Below are 23518 nucleotides of genomic sequence, written 5' to 3'. Positions count from 1 at the left end.
AATTTCATATAGCTTGTAGTATAAGTAACTGCAGTTTTTAGTGTCATACACACAGAATGGACAGTTTACGGAAATGCCAGCCCTCCTGTTTAATTATGTTGCTATTAACTGATGGACAGCAGTTTCTGCTGTCCATCATGGACTATGGTCATCATCCTTTACAAAGCACACTCATCGGATTCAGCAGATCTCCTTCCTGTTCTTCAGAAAATAGTTTTTATGTGCAACGTAATAGCTCAACCAGAAAAACCCAATAATAACAACCTGAAGCCTAATCAATTGCCTTGGTTGATTAAACTGTGCGTGTACACATATCTGTTTACAACCCCTTGGAGTGACAGTTTGAAGGAAATTCAAGTCTGAACAATATATTTTCATGATATTGCAATAAATATTTCCAGTTTGAACAATATAATTTCCCGTTATAACAATATACATATTTATCTCAATATAACAAAACAAATATTCACATTCTTACAGTGTAGTATCAAAAACTGTAAAAATGTGATGATGTATTGTGCAAATGCGGAAAAATGGATTGTTAAAACAATAAAATTGCCACATGACCTGTAAATCTTATTGTAAAAAATGAAAACACGTAACCTTCTAAAATGTTAATCCCATCTCCAGTAGGGATGGACAGCCCTGACTCTTGAGAACTGATGCTTGATTGATCGACACACTGGAACTTAATCAAGTCCTCAGTGTTCTCAGCTACTGGCCTGCACTGTGACCAGCTTTATACCTTAAACATTTTCACATTTGTATCATCGATTATCACATGCTTACAATATGAATATCATAATGTCCGAATGTGAAATGTTTTTAGCTGCAATGTCATAAATATGTATATTGTAATAACGTAAATATATATTGTTAGAACAGTAAACATTACACTTTTTAATCTGATATGTTGCTAGTCTTCGTTTGCCGGGATGGCATAGACTGAATGAAAAAATACATATAGCAAAATGTGCCCTTGACATTTTCTGATGTGGTAATATTTTAACAATAATAATAACTTGTAGCTTCTAACAGCAGTAACATATTTTCCTACCGTCTGTGTGAGTAAAAACGCCATGTTAGTTGTCAGTCAGTTGCATTTATCTTGGTACTTTTGCAGATTCTGCTGTGACCTTAATCCTAATGTTTAAATTATTCTCACTATATTGTATTGTTGGTCCCTTTCCTGTCATCTGCCTTGCTATAAAGATGTGATATCTTGCATGCAACAGAAGTAAATCAGATTTGATCCATGTCAGAGTCAAGTCTTTCTTTTTTTAGTCTTTCCTAGTTTAGTTTAGAGTCTACACAAACTTTGCATCAGCAATGTGCATTCATACGGAACGATTTGCATATATATTTTTAAATGCTTGTACGTTCACACATTGCAAACTGCTTTTTTTAAACAAATTGTTGAACTTATTCGACTTGTAGCTGGTGAATAGCCAGTTTGGTTTGACCAGAAGTGGTTTAGCTAAAAATGTGTAAACCATAACCTTCCTCCTCTGTACCTTTACTTATCTTTTACATTCACTTTTATTTATTTATTTATTTTAATTATTTTTAAGATTAAGTCAAATTTCTTGTTTGTGTCCCTGTTTCTCCAGGATTATGCATCATTCTGTCAAAGCACTCGCTCCTCAATATCCTGTCAACTTCCTGCTGGGAGGACGGTAGTGGGAAAGTAGAACTGCACATCACAGCAGTGGGCTGCCGGCTGAGGAAGGAGCTGAACATTAATCAGAAAACCATCATCGCCCCACTTCTTCAAGTTCTCACCCTCCTCTTCTTGCCCCCATGTCTCCTTTCTTCCAAAACAAACCAGCTCACTCAAAACATCACGTTCAGATACTGTACTTTTGAAGATTGTGCCTTCAGATCGCTTTCAAAAAGTGATTCTGCTCACTCACCTACATACTCACTCCGCAGTTTCTGGGGGACAGATATTTGCAGTGGCCTAGTTTTCATTCAGTCTCAGGGACCTGAAATGGTTGCTGCTTGTGTCTCTGCCTGTTCTCTTGTCTGTTTGTTTGTTTTCTCTCTTACAGATTTCAAACGCTTGTGTGCCCGTCGTGCGTTTCCCTGTGTTTTTCTCGGTTCTGACTAGCATCGGATTTTGTCCTTCACCCTCTTCTCAGCCACCTCCAGGTTGTCCAGGTCCAGTCCCACCACAGAACAGGCTTTCCTCACCAGCTTATTAAGTCTGTTGGCGTCACCAGTCCCGACGCCACCCCATCAGCACACTTCAGTGAAGAATAATGCACTTGCCACCATGGACTAAAAGGTCTTGAGAAGCCTGCTGCAGACGCCGAACGACCTCAGCCTCCTCAGGAAGAACACCCTGCTCTGGCCCTTCCTGCTCTGGCGTTTGTATTATGAGTCCAGTCCAGTTTGCTGTTGATGTGGACCCCAAGGTATCTGCACAAGTCCACTACCTCCATCTCCTCACCCCGGAGGGTAACTGGTGCAGGTTGACTCCGGTTCCTCCTTAAATCCACCAACACCTCCATAGTCTTGCTGAAGTCGGTTCCGGCTGCACCACACAACGAAGCTCTCCACCAGTCCTCTGTACTCTTCCTCCTCGTCATTGCTAATGCATCTGGCTATGGAGGAGTCACCAGAAAACTTTGGAGGTGGCAGGATCCAGAATCAAACCGGAAGTCAGAGGTGTAGAGGGTAAAGAGGAACAGAGACAGAACAGATCCTTCAGGCACCCCAGTGCTGCTAGAACTAATGTCTCAGATACGCAGCCATCCATCCTGACGTATTGCAGTCAGTCAGTGATGTCCGGGAGAAGAAAGCTGCATATCCAGGAGCATGTCTGTCAGGAGGCTGGAGAAGTTGAAGAAAATGACTCTCACAGAGCTTCCCGCACCCTCAAGGTGAGACAGAATCCTGTGAGTGGAAGATTATCTTCCACACTGATGTGCTGCCAGTATGCAAACTAAGGAGGGGCAGGAAGGCAGAGAGCAGTGATCTCAGGTGATGAAGATCAAGCCTCTCAAGTGTCTTCATGATGTTTGACGTGAGCGCCATAGGCCTGTAGTCATTGAGAGTGCTGGGACGTCCATTCTTTGGTACCGAGACAATGCAGGAAGTTTTAAAGACATCAGGCACAGTCTTCAATGTCAGAGAGAGGTTAAAGAGGTGCCTAAAGACCCCCACAAGCTGCCCAGCACACACCCTGAGGACCTTCAGTCTTTTTTTTGGTTTCAATTTCATCCGTTAATTGTGTTGTTGATATGTCTTTTTACTATTTACTTATATGTGGGGGGTACGGGGGGTTAAAACATTTCTCTGTCTACTGCGGTATATTTGTATGAACATATGAAGAATAGATTTGGACATAAAAACATTTCATTTTATTTTTATTATGGGGGATGTTCCAATATTACTGTTACAATAAACTTGAACACAGAGCCCCTGGCAATCTGCCGTGAGATATTACTTGAATGCCCAGAACTGTCAGGAAAAGGCCAGGTTCCGCAGGGTGTCCTGATCTTCACATCCTCTTCTGTAAACCTACCCCAACACCTAAGACACCCGGACCTCTTTCATTTGTGCTATACTGTATCTGTCCAACACCTTTAGTGTCACTCAATAGATTCAAACTGTTGTCCACCTGATGTTGCATCGTCATTGCAATGGAGACTTTGCACTAATGTACTCCAACTACCGTACTGTATATTGATGAATGAATGATGTGTTCTGTAACTATGGCGACATCCTGCTGTGGCATGTTTGGCCGAGCTAGACTATGTGGTAACCATGACCAGAATAATAATGATAATATGGTAAACACCATGTGTGTATTGTCTGGGTGAGCAGTTTCTTCAAAAACACAGAATTGTAAAAAATGTTGGTGCCAAAACAAAGTAAATATACATAACATTAGACAAAAGCAGTAAGTACATATGTATAAAACTCAGAATCTGTGGTTCATGCCATATTAACCTGTGAGTTGTGAAGTCCCCAATAGATCAATAAACCAAAAATGTAACTCATAATATAGCACCATCGAGAGGCCAACTAAGGTAATTACAATTGTGAGATCGTTTGAGGAGTCCAAATCTTTACACCAGTCCGATATACTGTGTAATTAACTTCTAATTTATTCTTTAATTGAAAATAAAAAATAAAAAGGGCAGTTACTGTTTCATGGGGTCTTTAAAGAAGATAAATTCAGCTCTAAAAAAAAAGGTTACACAATGTTCTGGTTTTAATAAAGTGATTTCTGCGACATGACTTGGTTACATTACCACATTGATAAAGTATGACAGCATTTTTAACAGCACTGCTCATTTCTAAAGCTTTTTCTTTATAGTATAACTGGTTTAACAGTGTAATGTCATCTAATAGACTCGACAGCATCCTTCTCCATGGAGTGTGCATCTGCGTACCCACTTCCATGGTACATTAAATACAACATGATGTGAAGTTGGGTGGAACAAAAGATGTGACACCTGAATTATACTCTTCAGAGATGACGCTGCCATGTCACAGAAACCTGCAAATCTGAACTGGATCATTTCAGACTGTCCAAGTCAAAGTGTTAAGATTTTGTTACATCAGTGTTTCACCTCAAACACCCAAAACTCCTCTCAAGTAAAGGAAGGTTTTTTTTTCAATATCACCTCTAAGTATTCCTACTCAGCATCAACATTCTAACCTCCAGGTTGACGTCTACCCCATATTCATATCTGGGTGATGATTTTCATTGTACCACATCAAGGTTTAAAGTACAACAAAGATATTTGACTGGCATAAATAGATTATTTAAGCTTTTTTTTATTATTTAACATTGGGATAGAAGTGCATTTAGTTGGTATCTTAGTGTCTTTATGGGCTCAATCTGTACCCAAATGGATATTTAACCCACATAGGGCAAATGTAATTATGTTGGCTGGGGAGCTACAAAGAGCGTTTTAGAATATAGTCTACTGTATTCAAAGACACTAGATATAAAATTACCTCCTTTACTGTATGGACCCTTTTTAATACTTATAAACAAGCATACCGTTTTGGAAAACTCCAATTATAGGTGCACTTGTGTAAAATGGCACAGTGAATGACAAAAGAAGAAAAACTCAAGTTGTCACTGTGATCACAATTCAAATGAACTTTTTATGGTGCAAAGAAATAACCATAAAAAACATTGATCGGACAATTTAAGCAACAATTTCAAAACCAGACATCACGAGGCAAGAATGCATGCCGCAATATGTCCAGTTACATGGCAATTTTATATTTTCTGAAACATAATCTCTCATCAATTTTTGGTAAATGTGCAAAGCAGGTAAGTAAACAGTTGCTGGTGAATTTAAGTACTTCAAATACATTTTGTTCTGTTATATTACTTTCAAATTTATAGCAATGGTCCCAAACATGACTGATCAGGATTGTAAAAGGCATATTGGTCATTTAACTGTAAAATGGAAAATTAATATTGCTTAATGGTAGAACTAATAGACACACACAGAGCATTCTTATTTTCATGCTAAAGGAATGCAATATGGGAACATTTCTTAGAATAAAAGTAATAAAGAATGGATAAACATATGTGATGATCCCGTGTCTCGTAAACCAGTTCAAATGCAGAACTCTACATGATGGTATGTGGATTTAGACTCAGAATAGTTTGAAAAGCCCTGATATGTCAATGAATTAAACCAAGTGGACTTAAATGTCCAAAATTGTGCTTTAAACTTTGGAGTTCAAAAAAAAAAAAAAAGAAGCCATCTGCTTGTAATTTTGATATCATTTACAGCAGCATCACAGAAGTTTGTTTTCTTAAAGTGCTGGGTTGGCCATAATGACGCTCTGACCAATCACAGACCTCTTCAGTAGCATTTGGCTGTTGACAGAGAATCAACAGGCCGACTGTGTTAAAGTCATTATAAAATACATTTGTGAAATAGTCACATGATACATGATTATATCACAAAAATAAATACAGAAATGTTAACCCAAACACCCACACACACCCACACGCACACTCACACCCACCCACACACACACACACACTCACACTGTCAAACTAAATAACGCTCCTGATCATATACGCACTCATACGCACAAACACATTCTCTGCCTTAGTAACAGATTGCACATAGCTGATGGTAAACATGGTCTCAAGGTTTGCTCAGTGACAAAGCAACGAAATGCTTCTGCTCAGCCTGGACACTCCCTGAGGTTGACTGGACCGAACACAGCTGACGACACGTCGAAGGACACCGGCTCATCGTTGATCTTCATGTCCTGGATGCATCCCACAAAGGACGACGTGACGGGAAGCAGCTGTTGCATCAGCATCTCTATGGAAGAAAGGTCCAGGTGGTGAAGGGGTGAAAGCTTACTGTATTCTAGCTTCTGTAATTTTATATTCATATGTAGCACTCCAGTACCTTTAATTACGTTATAAGAAATACATTTGGAGGCTTGTTTGACAGAAATGGCTGTATGTACTTACTGTGTGTGTAACCAAGGATTTGATTCAACTGCTTTACTATTTTGACAATCTTAGATTTTCTTCATCTTTTATGTTATAATTGAAATAAAAATCTGCTCGTAAGTATGAGTTCAACGAATGAAGAGCGTGTCCAAATTATCAAAAAATGCCATCCAACTTTTACAACTTTGTAAAAACTTTTTCATCTCGCATCTAAAGAGTATGCGCATGAGTTTTTCTGATACTTGGGGTTTACTTGCTTGACTTTGGGTTATCATTTACACAACTACAACCAGACACCAACTAAAGACTGGATTTTGTTGTAAAGCCTAGACATGGAAAAGACTAGTTAACTTCCACCTTAAACCCAACAACTGAGATGAAAAGAGCGCACGCCAGCTCAAGCAAGACTCTTTGTGATTTCCTTCTGACTGTAGAAATTGTTTGACCTTTGAATGGGTTATAAAACCATTAGGCGTAACATCGGCATCACTAACACTCACCAGGAATGCCACCCACATACAGCGGTTCTTTGGTCAAAGCCATACTGGAAGATGGTGGTCCAATCTTGTAATCGTCCAACGTGTCCACAGATAGTTGCACAACATTTTTCCTCTTGATTACTAGAAGACAAAAATACATCTTTAAGTAATATCTTGTATTTAGATTTAAGTTAGACTTGAAGCTATTTTTAATTAAGTTTCACCTGATATTTTATGAGATGTTCCATCACATAAGGAAGCTTTTGGCTTCACCGACACCATGAATTCTCCTCTCCCGTTGTTGACCTTTGCCACCACCTGCAGATGAACATGTTCAAAGTCATTGTTTCCCACATACCAGTAAATCACAGTCTACATGTACTTCAGTACATTTTCTCTGGCAAACAGCATACGTGCAGTCTTACCTCTCCTCTGAGCATGTAGACGGTGAAAAAGCCTCCTGTCGCAGGTCCGTAAGGAGTCCGGCTGGACTCACCGATATGAAGCAGAAGTCCTGTCTGGCTCCGTGGACGAATGTTAAACAGCAGCTCAAAAGCGGAGTTCACGGCAAAGGAGTTATCTGAGACACAGAAAGAGTTGATAGAGAATTTGTAGTAGTTAGGGCTGAACAGAGTTTAGGATATAAGGATATAAACAACGAGGGACAGTGACTTAATGAACACTGCTAGTGATTTAATGTCTTTTAAAGATTAAATATGTGACTGTTATCCTAGAAATTGTCATTGAAAGGACCATCTCATATTAATTACTCACAAAAAGGTAATTTTATTAACTAAATCAGATAAATATCTGGTGTAAAAAATTCATATTCATATGCGCTTTAAAGAATTTGTTGCTTTTTATATGGAAAGCTGTAATATTATCGGATGGCGACATGCTTACTTATGACCACGTGCGCTCCATTCCCTGGGAAATATGCTCCTCTTTGCGTCTGTCCCTCAAAGCAGGGCCCCGCCCCGTAGTTCGCAGCTGGATGTGACATCAGGGCGCCGTTCATTTTAAAATTGCGCACACAGCCAGTCACGCTGTGCTTTGGGAGGGCCTTTGACTGAAAGTTAAAAGAAATTGTTTAAAACTGTTACACACAAACACTTTTGACTTTTTATTTTTATTTTTATTTTTTTTTACCTTTAACTCTTTGTGAAGGGATGCTGGGCCACTGCCCAGGTACACAGGTGACACAAACTGGTGTATTGGTATAATCTCAGATTTATAGAGCTGACCATCCTGAGCTCTGATACCGTCCACAACCAATTTGAATTTCTTCCTTTCCAAACTAAATATGACCTACAGACAACAGATACAACAGTGTTTGGCTTCATTTTTTCAAAATGAGACTTTGATGATTTGTACACATTTGTGTGATTATATAGAATATGATCTGGATCTATGCATCTACTCACTGAGTGCCATTTCCCATCGTTGTACTTCTCTCGATTGAAGATCTCCCTTTGCTTGCCCACAGACAGTCTGATCCTGCCTTTAGACATGTATAATGCAAGATGAGATTGCCCTCCTCTGGTTCCAGCAAAGAACAGCAGACCTTCGGGAGACCGAGTCCTGACATCTAAAGAGAAATGGGGCCTGGATCGCATGAAGAAGAAACAGCTTCAGAAATAAAGCTCTGTTCTTGACATGGTAAAACTCAGACGAGCGCTCAATTGTTTGCAACAACACTGGCTGCTCACCTGGGCTGCAGAACCTGTAGTGGAAGGCTGTAGGTCAGACTGCTAACTGCCCCCCCCATGTGGTAAGCATGTTGAACCTGGGCTGGTAGCGAACACACTGAAAGGCTTTCATTCACCATCTGTGTCGCACCGTCCTAAAGAAGCACAAAAACACATTTATTTACGTGTTCGAATTCCTAACAAGTCTTCGCTCTGTCACATCGATGGATGAGTTCCACTCTGTCAATAAATCAAATTATATATATCGTGAATGCAAAAGCATAATGACAAGGATGTAACACATATATGCTAGTATAAGTGAAAAACAAATAAAAGAAAAATTATGTAAAAACCTGAACGTGAGAATTCAGGTGACTCATTTTCTAAACTGGACCCCGTTCTTGAACAGATCAATGCAAATGGGGCTTAAAGTAGTTTTATTTTATTGAATACTCTATTAATCTAATAACGGTGTTAAAAATTCATCAACTAATATTTTCTCGATTAAAGAGTCAGAAAGAACTATGGAAAACTCAGTTTTCCCCAAATTCAAGAATATTTCAGCAGCATATACAGTACAGACCAAAAGTTTGGACACACTTCCCCATTTGTTTGAATGAGAAGTTGTGTCCAAACTTTTGGTTTGTACTGTATATATCGTAAAACCATTGTAACATTTGACTTGTCATATGGAGAAACATTTTTACAAAAATAATTTTGTGCCAAAAGGAACATATCTGTAATGTTTCACTTAATGTTGTCAGACTGGTTTAAGGATAATAATTCAGAATAATTTCATGTCAGCTTTTATCATTAATGCGATAAATGGAAAATGGTGGGCCATACGTGTAATTATGGCAGCATAAAGTTGAATTATTTACTTAATTAACGTATTTTCTGGACTATAAGCCGCTACTTTTTTCATAGGTTTTCAACCGTGCGGCTTATACAAAGGTGCAGCTATTCTGTGGATTTTTCTTCCACCGCTCGGGGCGCTATAACCGGAATTAGAATCAAAACTAAGACAAAATAAATGCAAAGAAGAATACGCTACTTCTTCTTTACAGATAGAAGTAGGTAGAAGCAGATTTCAAACAGATAAATAGATAAATAAATACCGGTTATTTTCTCTTGGTTCTGTCCCGTTTTAATCAGCAAAGTTGCTGCCGTGTTAAAAGACGAAAGGATCTATTTAGGTACAAACATGTACATCATTTACAGTTCAAAATCCTTCTGTACATGTAGTAAATATCTAATCTAACAACAGAAATATCTGTGGCTTGCATATCTTTTTTTTTTTAAACTAGAGCGGATGCGGCTTATATACAGGTGCGGCTTATAGTCCAGAAAATACGGTATATAGGTTTCCCCATGCTGACTCTCTTTTAAGAGTTCTCTTATATCACAGTGATGTTTAATGTTATCACTAAGAATTTGCTTGCGAATCTCCGACATGCACTCAAGAACAGAGTTACATGCAACAGACTTTTCTGCAAGAACTCACAAAGTCTTGGCATAAATATAACTACAAGGCAAGGACTCGTTCAACAGTAGATAATCTTACACACTTTGATATCTGGTTCTAAGCATGCTTCAACATGAAACCCCATGGGCTTTCACTTCATTTCAGAGTATCATTTTTCTTTTTTTTGTATTTTGCTTTTCTCTAACTACTTTATGTTGTTCCATCAAGTCTAGCCTCTGGTGCCAGCTGCTTATTCTTTGATTTCAGCTGGGAATTTATTTTTCAGCCAATCTATTGTGAGTCAAAGGTTGCTAGGGAAGAGATTGCTCCAAACCAAATGGCATTTTTATAGTCATTATGAGCATGCAAGGGCCAGTGTGGTTACAAATATTGCTATATTCATGCTGCTGAAAGGGGTGGGGGGGTGGGTTAAAGAATGACAATGAAGTTTGAACATCACACTATTGAAATTCAAAATGTTGGCAAACTTAAGGTAAGAGAAATCTTTTCATTTCATCTCAAGGTTTGCCTCTTTTCTTCTCAGTGGTTACATCATTTACTACAATGATGTTCAGAGTCTAACATCATCCATCCATCCATCCATTTTCTATACCCGCTTTATCCTTTGCAGGTTCACGGGGGTCTGCTGAAGCCTATACCAGCTAATTTCAGGCGAGAGGCAGGGGTTCACCCTGGACAGATCACCAGTCCATCGCAGGGCCACATATACAGGCAAACAACCAGGCACACTCAGACTCACACCTACGGGCAATTTAGAATAATCAATTTACCTATAATGCATGCTGTTGGACTGTGAGAGAAAGTCTAATCTCAATTTAGCTTTAAAGTTCAATCTGTTTTTTTCATTGTGCACTCTAGAAATGGATACGGAGGGTCGTGAGGCACAGCGTACATGCTTCTTCTTTGATGTGCAATCAGCTCATCAGCGTTTGAAATAAATCATAAGGTACCAAAGCATGCTTTACTCAAATTCACATGATCAAGGTGAAACTGATTTGAATGCGAAATTTGCAGCTCAGAAACTGTGATTAGAGCGTTTCTATCATTTCAAAATCAGGAGATGATTGTGTGAAACTCAGGTGAGATGGAGGGAATGTGCTTGTGAATGACTGTTAGAGGGTTACATGGAAGAAAGAGAGGAGACACGGAGTAATTTCAAGGTTCTTATTCAAGTTTGTAGTTGATTAATTTAAATAGAAAAGACAAAGTTGATGAAATACAATCATTTTTTAGTTTGGTATTGCTACTGAAACATTCATGCAAGTATTATTTTTATTATTGAAGTACACTGAAAATGGATGAGCAGGCGTTTAAGAACATTGTGGTGTACACTGGCAGTTTTTCAAGTCAATATTTGATTCTTGTCCGCATCAGCAGGTCTTAGGACGCCTTCTTCTTCATCTCTGGAAATAAGGCAGCAAAATTTAAAAAGGTAAACAAGATTAAGTGTCAATGACAGTTATAGAAGAGGAAGATCAAGTCAATATGACTTACTTCAAGTGAGAGAAATCCAACTTTGTTGAGGCACATTTTATAGTAATAGTGTAGATGCTATTTTTTAACCACATTTCCAAAAAAAACAGATGACATAAGGATAAGGAAAAATATAAGTAAGTATAAATGCAAAATATACACTCACCCTCTTAGAGCCGCGGTCCAGCATCAGTTGAATAGGACTTTCAGCTGTGCAGACATCCGACAGGACATCTCCGGAAGCAGTGAAGTAGCTGAGGTCCTCAGGCTGGTACAGCTTATCTGGCCTGCAATGACCAGAAAAAAACAGGTGTCAAGCAAAGAACAAGGCATCAAGATGACTGGATATCAGACACAATATCATTTCGTCAGACTTTCAGTTATAAAAGCTGTGAATCACATAAATCTGTAAAGAGAGCAAACATTACCGTCTTGTGTAGAGGTTGGAAATGCAGCCTTTGAACTTTTTATTTCCGAGTGACAGCATGTTGCTTCCCATGGGTGTGTACGGATCATCCTTCTGCTGCTGACAATTATCCTCATCATCGATATGCATCTCAATCCTTGAAAAAAAACATTTTGAATTGGATGTTATTAAATGTGTCAACATATGTCAGTCGCTATTTGAATGTGAAGTTCTTGTTTCATTCATACCTTCCAGCTCCTTTGGTGATCGTCAAATAATGCCACTGCCCATCCTGATATTGCTTGTTAGATTTCCACTGTTTTTCGTTGAAATTTAGGATCACATAGCCATTTTCCAATGCAAGTTTTATCCCATCAGCCTGGAGAGAAAATAAATAAATAAATACAGATTTTGAAACTGCATCCAGTCCTTTCTGTTCTCAGCAACAACAAAAGGGCATCTTTGAGCGACTGGTTCATATAAACAGTCATTACTGAAGCAGAGAAAATGCAATCTGTTTTATACAGGGGTCTCAGATGTGTAATTGTGACAAGAATAAAACCTGCTGGCTGGGAAAAATTAATAGAAGTAATCAAACTGTAAATTCAGAGCAAAAGACCTAAAGGAATAGTCTGTATACTGGATCATACGACCTTAAATGGAAATACAGAGGGACCATGTTATATCGGCTGTTTTCAGTCATTACAGGGACAAAGCTGTGCATTAGTCGATAATTATGCCTAAAATCTCTTTAGCGAGGTTTTTATATGACCATCAAAGCAGCCATCCTACTGCATGACTTGCAAACGGCTGCAATAATTCACTGCAATCAAACTATTATGGACTAAACCGCAAGAACTAAGGATGGGAAAGAAAACCAGATAATAAATGCAGTTCTATTAATACGGTTTCATTTAAGACCAAATTCTCTCATTTATATTTCCAGGTCAGCAGTTCAGGCTTGATTTCTTCTAAAAGTGAATCAAACTGTAATCTGAAGAATAAGTGATATGCACACCTTCTCACTGCATAAATACCAGTGTGTATGCAGGAGAAGGGTTTCACATAGTTTGTATGCAGTGTTCATGTCAAAATGAACAAAGACTTACCATGTGTTTGTTCTCCAAAATGAGGCCGTTGCTCTCTGTGCTCTTGAATCCGAGGGAGATGCTAACGTTTCCGTTCATAGTGACATGACTAGGGGCGGAGAGGGAGCTCCCCAAGCTGAACTGGGCCTTGCGTGAAACCTGGATAAAACAGACATAAGCGTCTTATGTTATGAAGAGTAAATGAAAACTAAAACTGAAACTAACGGTGCAAACTAACGCTGAAATAGAAATAAAAACTAACGTTATTTTTTATGAAACATAAACTAAAGTCAATAATCCAACTGTAACTGAAATTAAATCACTTTTCTTTCATTTTTGTTTCGTGGCTTGTTTTTTTTTAAATGATTGGCTATTAATTTTTCTAATTAAAGAATAAAAGATTGTTGTACTGTATACCATCGTTATCAAGTTTCTTTCATCCTAGATTTTTTTTGTCAATATCTGCAAGTTAATTCTCTTGAAAACTGAAATTAAAACTACTAGTGAACTGAAATAAACAAACTAAAAATAAAACCCACTTTAAAAAGTCAAAACTATTATAACTGGTATGCACCTTGAGCTAACTGAATGTGGATGATATATGCATGTTTCATCTAGTTTTGGATACTGAGGTCAGAAACATACCAGTGCATCAGTGGGACAACCTTTGCTGACTCCAACTTGCTCATCAAGGGGTTTATAGCCTTGATTCAGCTTCATATTCTTCAAGCATCCCTTGAATGGCTGCATGGTGATGTTACCTCTTTTATGGGAGAGAGAAATGAAAGTTATTCTCAATAAATAACTAATCTCACACACACAGCAGTTAAGAGGGATATTGACAAACACGTACCTCTCCCTCAAGTCTTGAGGCAAACCACCGATGTAAAATTCTTTATAGTCTTTCATGAAGTCACCTTGAACTTCAGCCAGAACCTCAGAGCCCATGCGGACTGTAACTTTTCCTGATTTTATTATAAGGATTCGGACTTCTGTCCACTCGGTTACCTGAAGAAGATGAAGCGCACCGTGGTGCAGGTTAATAAGTGACTCTGTGGCTCAGTGATGGAACATGTCAACTGAGCTCATGCAGGAAAAAACTTCTTACCGGGAATTTTTTCACATTTTTTGTGGCTGGTGCTTCAATCTTGTTACTATGTATAAATAGGACGCCCTTCTCCATTGTCACAGCTAAGTAATCATCCTGTGGAAAAGAAGAAATATCATAATAAAGGTCTTGCAAACACTTACAGTATATCCAAATGTAATATTCATAATAATGCAACCACTAATTCACCTCTTTTCCCACGTAAAAGAGTAGACCGTTTTCTGAACGTGTGAAAATGCTCATCTCCACCATGAAAAAGCTTGACATTCTATCTATGTTCACTCTGGCATATCCAGTGCCTTCATAGTAATCCGAATCCATTGGAGGAACGTACCTGCATGGAGATAAGGAACAGTCAGAAAATGATTCAACTGAACAATTTCATACATGTTTAATCAAGGGCAATAAGGGTTAAAATTATAGAAAAGAGGGTACTAGCTGTGATTAAAACCTTTTTCAAACTTGTTGGTGTTGCAACATATCAGTATTGATAATGATGGTGATTTATTTAAATAACGGTACTGATATTTTGTTAATACATGTACTAATACATTCTATCTTAGTTGACAAAATCATATTACTACTCTGTGCAGATTGGCCTGTTTGCAGTATTTTTTCATTTACTTTTTGAAATGCCATCATTGTTTTGAATACTTGAGGCTCAGATGATCATGTAGTGATAGCAACCATACCAGGCAGGCTGGTTTGAAATGATAATGCAGCTGGACTCGTATGCAGCTTCTTTATAACCTTATCTAGGTTAAACTCAGTACTTTATTATTATGTGTAAATCATTCACGCAGTCACACAAACATTTACAAGAGTTTTTGTAACTGTTTGTGGCTGAAGGTTAACCTGCTCTAGTTCCTCAGCTGCCCAGTGAGGTAACAAAAACTACATTTTACTGGATTAGATTTGGATGTGACATAAAAAACTGACATGTTATTAAATGAATGACAAAGAAACCTGTTTGTGGTATAAAATATTAATTTCCTTCAGTTACTCTCCATACTAATCATACCTCTTGCATGGAATTGCCCTGTTGATGCTCTCTGCTTTCTGGAAATTATAAAGACTCACGACTTTGTCATTAAAGGAAGAGAACTCAATGCAGCCTTTGTATTTGGGGTATTTGATGGAGGCTGGCGGCTGCAGAGAAGCAAAACAGGTCAATGTATTAATGAGAACCTTCTTTCTTCAAGGCAGGTAGATACTGATATTCTTGCCCTTACAGTGAAATCGGCAGGGTGGCCTCCAACGTAGAAGACAATGTCATTGGGACTGATGTTCAGGAGGTCCTTTTTCTCCACACCTTGGTTTGTGCCCTGAAGTGGCTGGCCAGGTGAGCCCGAGGTAAAATCTTTGGTAAGGGTAAGCTCCATGTCTTGGTAAATTCTACATCATTAGAGAGAAAGGAAATAGATTCTCATTTTCATCACATTTACAATCAGTACATTGATTTAAATTGTGTTTCCCATTTAAAATAACAAGACAAATAGCAGAAAAGAGTTTAAATAAAAATAAAATAAAAATAATTTAAAAAAAAAGGCTTGAAATGTGCATCAGCTCACCTGCGTAGGTCCACTCTGTCAAACTTGGCTGGCTCGGGCGCAGATTTAGAAATATAACCTGACTTCATCTCGTACTCGACTCCGTTGAGCTTGTACACGACGTACAAAATGTTCTTCCTCAAAGCCATACCTATGTAATTCTTAGAAGACTGCAGCAGACAGTTTGTTTGTCAGTGCCTTGTTCAAAATTATAAACATATCCATCTCAAAATGGTCATTATGGGTTTTGATTCACTCACATCTCTATTGCCAAGGTACAACACAAACATGTCTGTGTCGTCTCTGGTTTGCCTGCGTCTTCTTCCATCCCCCCTGCCTTCAGGCCTCTGTAGCGACAGAGACAGCGATGTGTAGGCTTTCAGCTCATCCACATTTGTTGGTGGACGCAGTTCCACATAAGCATCACCTCCAAAGTTCATGGGGACCGTAATCTGAAGAGCACACAGAAAAGAACGTTATTACGTAGGTTCTGTATGTATCACTTGGTACATAGAGCTGGAGCTGGAGCTTGGAGGAGTTATAATACATGCATATATGGGTGTGTTTAGGCAGCTGGATCTTACCCTGTTGGCTGCATCTCTGGCTTCTTCAATAAGTTCCTTGATCTTCTTAATGTTCTCAGATATATTACTTATGGGGGAGAACTCTGAGGTCAAGTTCTCCACCTCTGAGATTTTATCATTGAGAGATGGGATGGTGTTCAACAAATCCTTCACTGTATAAATATGGATGAGAGAAAGCAGCGTATAAAAATATGGCACCTTCATGGAGAGTCGCCAATTGGTTGTGCAACATTATAAGGTATAAAGTAAAGAACAAATTATTAATGCTCACCTGACTGGTCAACATTATCCAGAACACTGCTTAGGTTAGAGTCCACAGGAGAGGTACTGATCTTATCAACTTCTTTTATGATAGTATTGAGCCTGTCCATAGTGTCGGCGGCTGTGTCGTTGGCTGACGCCGCTTTCCTTTTGGCCTCCGCAATCATGTCCCCAATGTCATCTGATTATGAATAACAAATGTGAGGATTAATTCAAACTAACTTAAATGTCTCTTCCAGATGGATTGAGTTTTACTTTTTTTTTTTTTTTTACACTAATCCTTGACTTTCTCCTCTTTACCTCTGTTGATGTTGTTCAATTGATTCTGGGCATCAAGAAGGTCTCTCTCAAGATCCCTCTTCTTCTTGTCAGCTTGTGTCAGGCGCTTTTTCAGGTCAGTGAGGTTGCTGGATGCGCCTGTTACAGAAAAACATAACTTTGTGAATAAACAGTTTTTGTTTGTTTTGATCAAAAAGAAAAGACTTTTGGAAGGATTGACTGAATACCCTGAAGGTCTTTTGTTGCGTCCTCTGCAGTGCTAAGTAGGTCATCACCAGTCTTTTTCAGATCTTTTGCTCTTTGTGTGAGCTTCTGTTTTTTTATATTCTAAAGCACAAAAAAAAACACTTTAGTTGAAGTCACCCAATATTTTAAAATGTTATTCATAATTTATATGAAATTGTTAATTAGCATTGCACCATACATAACATAATTCTCTATAGTGTACAGTATAAATTATCTTACGTTCAGGGCATTGTCTGCAGCGTCTTTGGCCTCGTTGGCAGCTGCCTCGGCAGCATTGATTGCATCTGTGATGTTCTTGTAGGCATCGATTGCATCCTTCGCATCACGCACCTCAGAAAGTCCACTTGCATTTTTCACGGAACTGTTATACAAGCGGGAAAATTAACAATTACAGTAATGCTTCAATTACACTCAGACAGTACTAATCTATAGATTTAAATCTCAAACAACTCTATAACCACAAATTCTGTGAGTCAAATCTCTTTATTCTATTAATGATAAACCTACTTTTCAAGTTCTTGTGCCAGTTTGGAGAGCATTCTCGCATGCTCTTCTGCATCTTCCACAATGTCCTTCTTGCCTGCTGCCTTGACAATCTCATTTACTTTCTTGGTCAAATCAGTCTTGGCTCCATCCAGCTGTGCACCGAGCTGTTCATACTCCTACAGAAGTAAAACATATGTCACTTTTTATCACCTTAGAATCCAAGCAAAAATACTGATCATTATCTGAGTGAAACACATCTGATAACCTCACAGGTACAATTATGTGAAAAAAGTAGTACCCTTCACTTTTAAGGTTGAAGAAAAAAATATATAAATGCAATCTCAGATAAACAACAATAAATGGCACTGAATATCATCAGTGTTCCTTTAACAAAGCCTGCACCAAAGTGCAGAAGCAGTATGTGAAACACTAAGTACACCACAGTATTCAACAGCTTTTTCACAACGTTATCAGCATCTCATATCACAATAAAGGCATCTCTGCCAACTCCTCTTTACAAGATTGCTTCAGTTCCTTAAGATCTGAAGGCGTTCATGCATGCACAGTTCCCGTCTCAGCGTTCCAGTCAGGGTGAGGTGTGGACCTTGGCTGGCTCATTGCAACACCTTGAAATGGTCTTTAAACCCTTCGCAGACTAATGTGCAGCAACAGTTGTTCCACTAACACACAGGTGAATGCTTCAGACAAGAAAACTGCCAAAGCAATTGCTTTTATGGCCGTGGTTTCTCTTGCAATGAGTTGTTAATCAAGTGCATTTAATTACCGGTAGAAGCTTCTGGCTGCTATATGTCCTCTGAACTCTTGAAAGTTGTAAGCAGCAAATAAATACTTTGGTTTTAACACACCACCTCTGCATTTTGAGCCAGTTCATGTAACATTGTTGATGCAAGCCCACATTTACCTAACTTTTACACCAGGTTACCAAAAGGAGTCCAGATACAGTACTTAATTGCCTTACAGGATATAATACTGTAGATCTTATGGGTGAAGGTCACATTTGAGGTTAAGTCTTCAAAATGTGTCATATATGTACCAATTTACTGTCCGACAGCTTTTGCAACAAATCCTCTGTTTTCTGCAGCTCATCCTCGGCCATGGCCATTTGGTCCTCTACAGTTTTCCGCTCCTTCTTCAGTTTCTCGACACGTTTCTGCAGGAGGGATACGAATCAGTTTTGAGTGTAAATGTGTATTATTGACTACTGTGTACATTGTACAATTGGCAAAAGCCCATGGCACCTTTTATGTTATCTTTACATAGTACTTACATCATTACATTTACAATTAACACACATACAGAGTATATATGAATACCACAGGTTAACTACCGTGTTATTACCTGCAGGTCTCTCAAGGTCTGAGAATTGAGACCATTCTGGGCATTGGCTTTTTTCACCAAGTTCGAGGCCTCTTTTAAAGCCTTATCCAGGTCCTCCAGCTTGGCAGTGTAGATGGTGAGAAGGTCCCGAAGCTTCTCTGCTGCTGCCTCATTTTGGTCACACTGCTTACTTACATTGGTCTTGATATGGTCCAGCACTGGAGAGAGTATAGAGTTGTTGATTCAGTGGTAAAGCCTCAGCACTCTGAACTCTCTCTGAACACTGGTCCTGAACAAAAATGACACAAGTAGCTTACATTTCTTTGCCTCATCTCGTTCTTTCTCAGCGGATGTCTTCTGAGGAGTGAAGTTCCTTTTCTCCATCTCCTTCACCATCCGCTGAGCATCCTCCAGCATTTTCCCCAAGCTGTCATTAGGAAGGGCATCACCTCTGTTGCCTTCATTATTCAGCTTGTCCAGTAAGTCTGGAAGGACACAGAAACCCACATATGGTCAAGCAAACGTTCAGTCTCCCTGACCCACCAACCAGAAGACCAACAGAAGGAACAACAGAATGAGTTTTTCTCTCTACCTTGGATTTTCTTCAGCATGTTTTGAATCTCCGAGTCCAAATCCTTTGCTCTCTTGTGGGTTTTTTTCACCTGTGCCACTGCCTTGTCAGCGTCAGCATCTGTCTGATCAGCCTTAATAAAAACAACAAACATTTACACATAGTTTCAACATCATATTACATACTGAGCCATGAATAAAGTAAGTGGTTAAAAGGCTACCTTGTCCTTGAGGGAGTTGATGTCACCTTTGAGGTTGGTCATGTCATCCTCCATCTGATCCACTCTGGACTTTTGCTTGTTAATTGAATAGCTATATTTGTTGACAAGAACCTGTAAAAGCACACAGATGCAGAAATAAAAAGTGTGTAAAGTCAAATGTAGACACTGTAGGTGGTTGACTGAAGACTGATGCTGACTTGGGCTGTGCTTGAACAGGGTTTTAGAAATCCTGTGTGTCTGTTGACGAAAATAGGTGAACCTAGCACAGACATTATTATATCATAAAGGATTATTGTGACAGTGTAGTTTCTAACCCTAGCTGAAACATGAGCTAATAAAGGCAAACACAATGCCAGCAGCATGTTATGGCTCGTTACCTTTGTTTCTGACACAGCCTTCTCAAGCTTCTCCAGGCTTTCCTTAGAGGAGGCGCTAGCAGAGGCGTTGTCCAGATGAGCTTTGATCCGTGCCAGATCAACATCCACTTTCTCCAAGTCTTCCAGTAAAGTCTGAGCACAACTATCACACTCTGGGACACAAACAGAGAGCAAAGGATCAAACCCGGTTTGTTTTAAATGGCATGTAATCCCATCAGACCTCTGTTGTTCTTCTTAATTCACCTTGGCAGTTTGCATCTGTATCGGTGTCTCCTGGTTCGAATGAGTTCTTGCAGACTGTAAAATAGTGAGTGCTAATTTAAATACCTTTAATTACATAAAATGAAATGTAAAAACAATCTAATCATGACTAAGAAGTTTTTTTTTCATCCACAATCTAACCTCCAGTCCTGGGATCACAGCTGTTACCGTTGCCATTGCAATTACATGGCCGACAACGTCCTCCTGGGGTCAGTGGTTCACCGTAGTAACCAGGAGCACAACTATCAAGCAGAGAATGAATAGAAAATTAGAAATAGAGCAACAGTCTTCCTGTCTTAATTGTCCTGAAGAGTCAATACTGGCACTCACCTCTCACACCTGTCCCCGGTGTATCCTGCTTTGCATACGCACTGCATTTCACCATAAACTTCTCTGCAGCCCACTGCAAAACTGCACAGCAAATGGAACATTACAATTGAATCAATAAAATATGAGGAACAGCCATAATCTTTTTGTGCGCAAAGCTGAAATGCAGCATTCAAGATGTTGGAAGGCTAAAAATCAGTTCAGAAATCAGATTTACGTTTGAGGGATTGAGATCCAGGATTATTATGGAACTGTATGTGCAGATACTTACTGGAGTATGATAAACTGTGTGTCAATAATGAGGGATATATGCACATACTGAGAGAACCAAAAGTAAAGGAGTGACTACGTTTAGTGGAGTCATTTCAAGGTTCAACCACGCTAAGGACGGTCATGAACACTCATCTGGTTATCTGATTGGATCGATTATATTTGGATGGAATCTCCCTCCTCTGCTAGTGTGCTACATATACTCAGGGTGCATCAAGGCAGGACATGCCTGCCACTGGAATTTGAGTTGCACAATTTAAAAATGTTGGAAACAATCCACAGTTGGAAGATGAAAAATAGTTTACATCTGTGATTTTTGTAGTTTAGGTCAGTTAAAACATGCCCTGCTCTATTCCTAGAGTTACTGTGATTTATTTAGGTTAGCATCCTCCCCAGAAACACCTCCAGCATCTCTAAGCAGAGAAGGCTCCTCGTTTTCTTATGATTTCAAAACCCTAATTTATATAAAACTGCTACGATGCAAGATCATTAACTTGGCAGTTAAATAACAAATTTTTTCTGTGATAGTGGATATTTACTCCTATTGTAAACCAATCTAAGAGTGTTTATGCTCACCCACCTGTTTGAGCTGAACGGGCATGGGCACACTTTGCATGACCGCTGAACGGCATTGCCATAGTAACCTTCTTTACAGCGTTCACATCGATCTCCAGCTGTGTTGAACTTACAGTTCTGAGAAGTACACATAATATTCATTAAACCCCTTCTACAGCAGATGAATGAAAAATGACCAAATAGCAGACAGATGATGTATAATAAAACGTTTATGCCCCCGCAGCAAGCCCTGTACACACATGCTGTACCATACTAACCAGGGACGGGGTGTTTTATTCCATTAAGGGAGATAAAATCTAATTTAATAAAGAAAAAAAAAAACATTAAAAAAATTCCACCCAAAAATGTTTTGGATGATCTCAAAGGGGAATTCTGGGAGATCAGGAAGATTAAACAGATACCCTTTTTCTGCTGATAAAAAGTAGTGCCACAGGATGTCTAGAAAAGGTGACGAGTCTAGACGATGACTAAACTGTAGCTCAGCATGTAGTCATCTAAAGAAATCTCTCTTCATTGTAAGTTTGAGCCTTTAGGGCTGAATTTATTTCTTACCAGACATCGCCCTGTCCTGTCTTCACACTTATCAGCCAGACCGTTGCACTCACAGGGCACACAGCGCCCCAGGTAGGGCCCGCTGCCATCTCTGTAGAAGCCAGGAGCACATTTCTGATGGGGGGAAAAAAAACATTATTACCCAACAATCAATAAAAGCCCATTTCAAAGTTTAACGGCTCCATCCAAGCCTACCACCGGAGGTGAAAAGGGGAATTAAGAAGCAAGCATATATGAGTTTACTAAGCTATATTCTTGATGTAATTTGCTAGTCATTAATTGTCGTCGTATGTGATTGTATGCTTGAAAAGAAGTAAAGATTTCACCAAACAGTCACAAACGTGGTTGTATTTTAACATATCGCTCAAGTCTGTACAGAAACTGAGCCTAATAATCGTGGACTGCACTGAACTTTGCTTCAGAGATAAGAGTCCCGCGCTCTCTTCACTCAACCAAGCCAGACACCTACAGCTTTGCAAACAGCAGCTGAAGTAAAATAACACACTCTCAACAGCAAATATCCACTTTTTTTTTTTACCTGAATCTGAGAACCAGCATCATTGTCATTAAGAGAAGGAAACGTAACTCTCTGTCCTCTCTCATGCAACAAGGGGTAGACCACCCTTTGGCTGCCTTGGTCATTAACATCTGGATACTGGATCTGTTGAGTTCCCCTGTCATTACGTGAAGGTAATTGCCTCCTCTGTGTCCATCTGTCATGATGCCTGGGGAAACGGGGTCGCTCCCCCCGGCCGAACGGCCTGTTTCCAGCACAGCAAAGTCCAATCAAAGTCCCAAACATCAGGGTCTGCAACAGAACCCCTCTCCGCCAGTGTCTATCCATGCACGTATCTAGCATTCCCAAAGTTTAATCTGTGTGAAATAACACTCCCTTCTCCTTTGCCTCAGCCTCTTAAACACACTCGCACACACTGACACTCTGAAGACACACCCCATTTACCTGAATCACCCGTGTGTGTCAGCATGGCTGCATGCACATGTGCGAACATGCAAGTGTTTACATGTGTGCCTTCCCCTTCACCTCATGACCACTAACCCTTATACATTAAAACAAGGAACGGCTGGAGTTTTACTCAGAAACAGAGAAAAGAGCGAGGGCATGAGTATGTGCGCACAGGAAATCAACCGTCAATGGAAAAAACAAACAAAAAAGAAGAAATCCCTGCACTGTTGTTCTTAACTGAAGCTGAAAGGCTGATACAAGGATTTTACTTGAAAAGGCATGTAAAAAACAATCAACACTGCATAAACTACCCGTATTAATTTCATTTAGGGCTTGATCAGCTTTATATGACTGGAGGCAAAGTCTGACACTCTCAGACAATACAGACAAGATACTCACACCTGAATCACGCTGCACAAACACATCACAGACAGAGCTAGGTGTGTCAACTGGAGGAACACCTGAGTTAACACA

General features: G+C 39.3%; 1 protein-coding gene across 3 annotated transcripts in view; it reads right to left on the bottom strand.

Annotated features, from left to right (window-relative positions):
• Positions 1-5107: 5107 nt before the first annotated feature.
• The window catches only part of LOC133452740 (laminin subunit alpha-3-like), a 75399-nt gene continuing 56988 nt past the window's right edge, over positions 5108-23518 (bottom strand). For 2 of the 3 annotated variants that reach the window (XM_061732339.1, XM_061732340.1), the window contains 37 exons: positions 22081-22194; positions 21533-21645; positions 20686-20766; positions 20497-20597; positions 20338-20391; positions 20095-20246; positions 19718-19828; positions 19519-19630; positions 19244-19411; positions 18948-19144; positions 18643-18759; positions 17610-17764; positions 17322-17463; positions 17084-17183; positions 16878-16994; positions 16588-16758; positions 16317-16468; positions 15993-16184; positions 15754-15902; positions 15415-15577; positions 15204-15331; positions 14372-14516; positions 14183-14278; positions 13928-14082; positions 13720-13837; positions 13096-13233; positions 12235-12365; positions 12009-12143; positions 11747-11867; positions 8643-8776; positions 8358-8538; positions 8083-8241; positions 7837-8002; positions 7359-7513; positions 7158-7251; positions 6955-7074; positions 5108-6317 (listed from right to left, as the gene is read on the bottom strand). In XM_061732339.1, the coding sequence (XP_061588323.1) occupies positions 6175-6317; positions 6955-7074; positions 7158-7251; positions 7359-7513; positions 7837-8002; positions 8083-8241; positions 8358-8538; positions 8643-8776; positions 11747-11867; positions 12009-12143; positions 12235-12365; positions 13096-13233; positions 13720-13837; positions 13928-14082; positions 14183-14278; positions 14372-14516; positions 15204-15331; positions 15415-15577; positions 15754-15902; positions 15993-16184; positions 16317-16468; positions 16588-16758; positions 16878-16994; positions 17084-17183; positions 17322-17463; positions 17610-17764; positions 18643-18759; positions 18948-19144; positions 19244-19411; positions 19519-19630; positions 19718-19828; positions 20095-20246; positions 20338-20391; positions 20497-20597; positions 20686-20766; positions 21533-21645; positions 22081-22194 (4980 nt within the window). In that variant the 3' untranslated portion in view covers positions 5108-6174. Of the gene's footprint in view, positions 6318-6954; positions 7075-7157; positions 7252-7358; positions 7514-7836; positions 8003-8082; positions 8242-8357; positions 8539-8642; positions 8777-8811; positions 11511-11746; positions 11868-12008; positions 12144-12234; positions 12366-13095; positions 13234-13719; positions 13838-13927; positions 14083-14182; positions 14279-14371; positions 14517-15203; positions 15332-15414; positions 15578-15753; positions 15903-15992; positions 16185-16316; positions 16469-16587; positions 16759-16877; positions 16995-17083; positions 17184-17321; positions 17464-17609; positions 17765-18642; positions 18760-18947; positions 19145-19243; positions 19412-19518; positions 19631-19717; positions 19829-20094; positions 20247-20337; positions 20392-20496; positions 20598-20685; positions 20767-21532; positions 21646-22080; positions 22195-23518 lie in introns of those variants that run through there. The other variant, XM_061732341.1, reaches the window with a different exon arrangement.

Source organism: Cololabis saira, chromosome 10 (assembly GCF_033807715.1).
Source record: "Cololabis saira isolate AMF1-May2022 chromosome 10, fColSai1.1, whole genome shotgun sequence".
NCBI lineage: Eukaryota > Metazoa > Chordata > Actinopteri > Beloniformes > Belonidae > Cololabis > Cololabis saira.
Note: the sequence above shows the minus strand (reverse complement) of the source record. Positions and strands in the feature narration are given on the sequence as shown.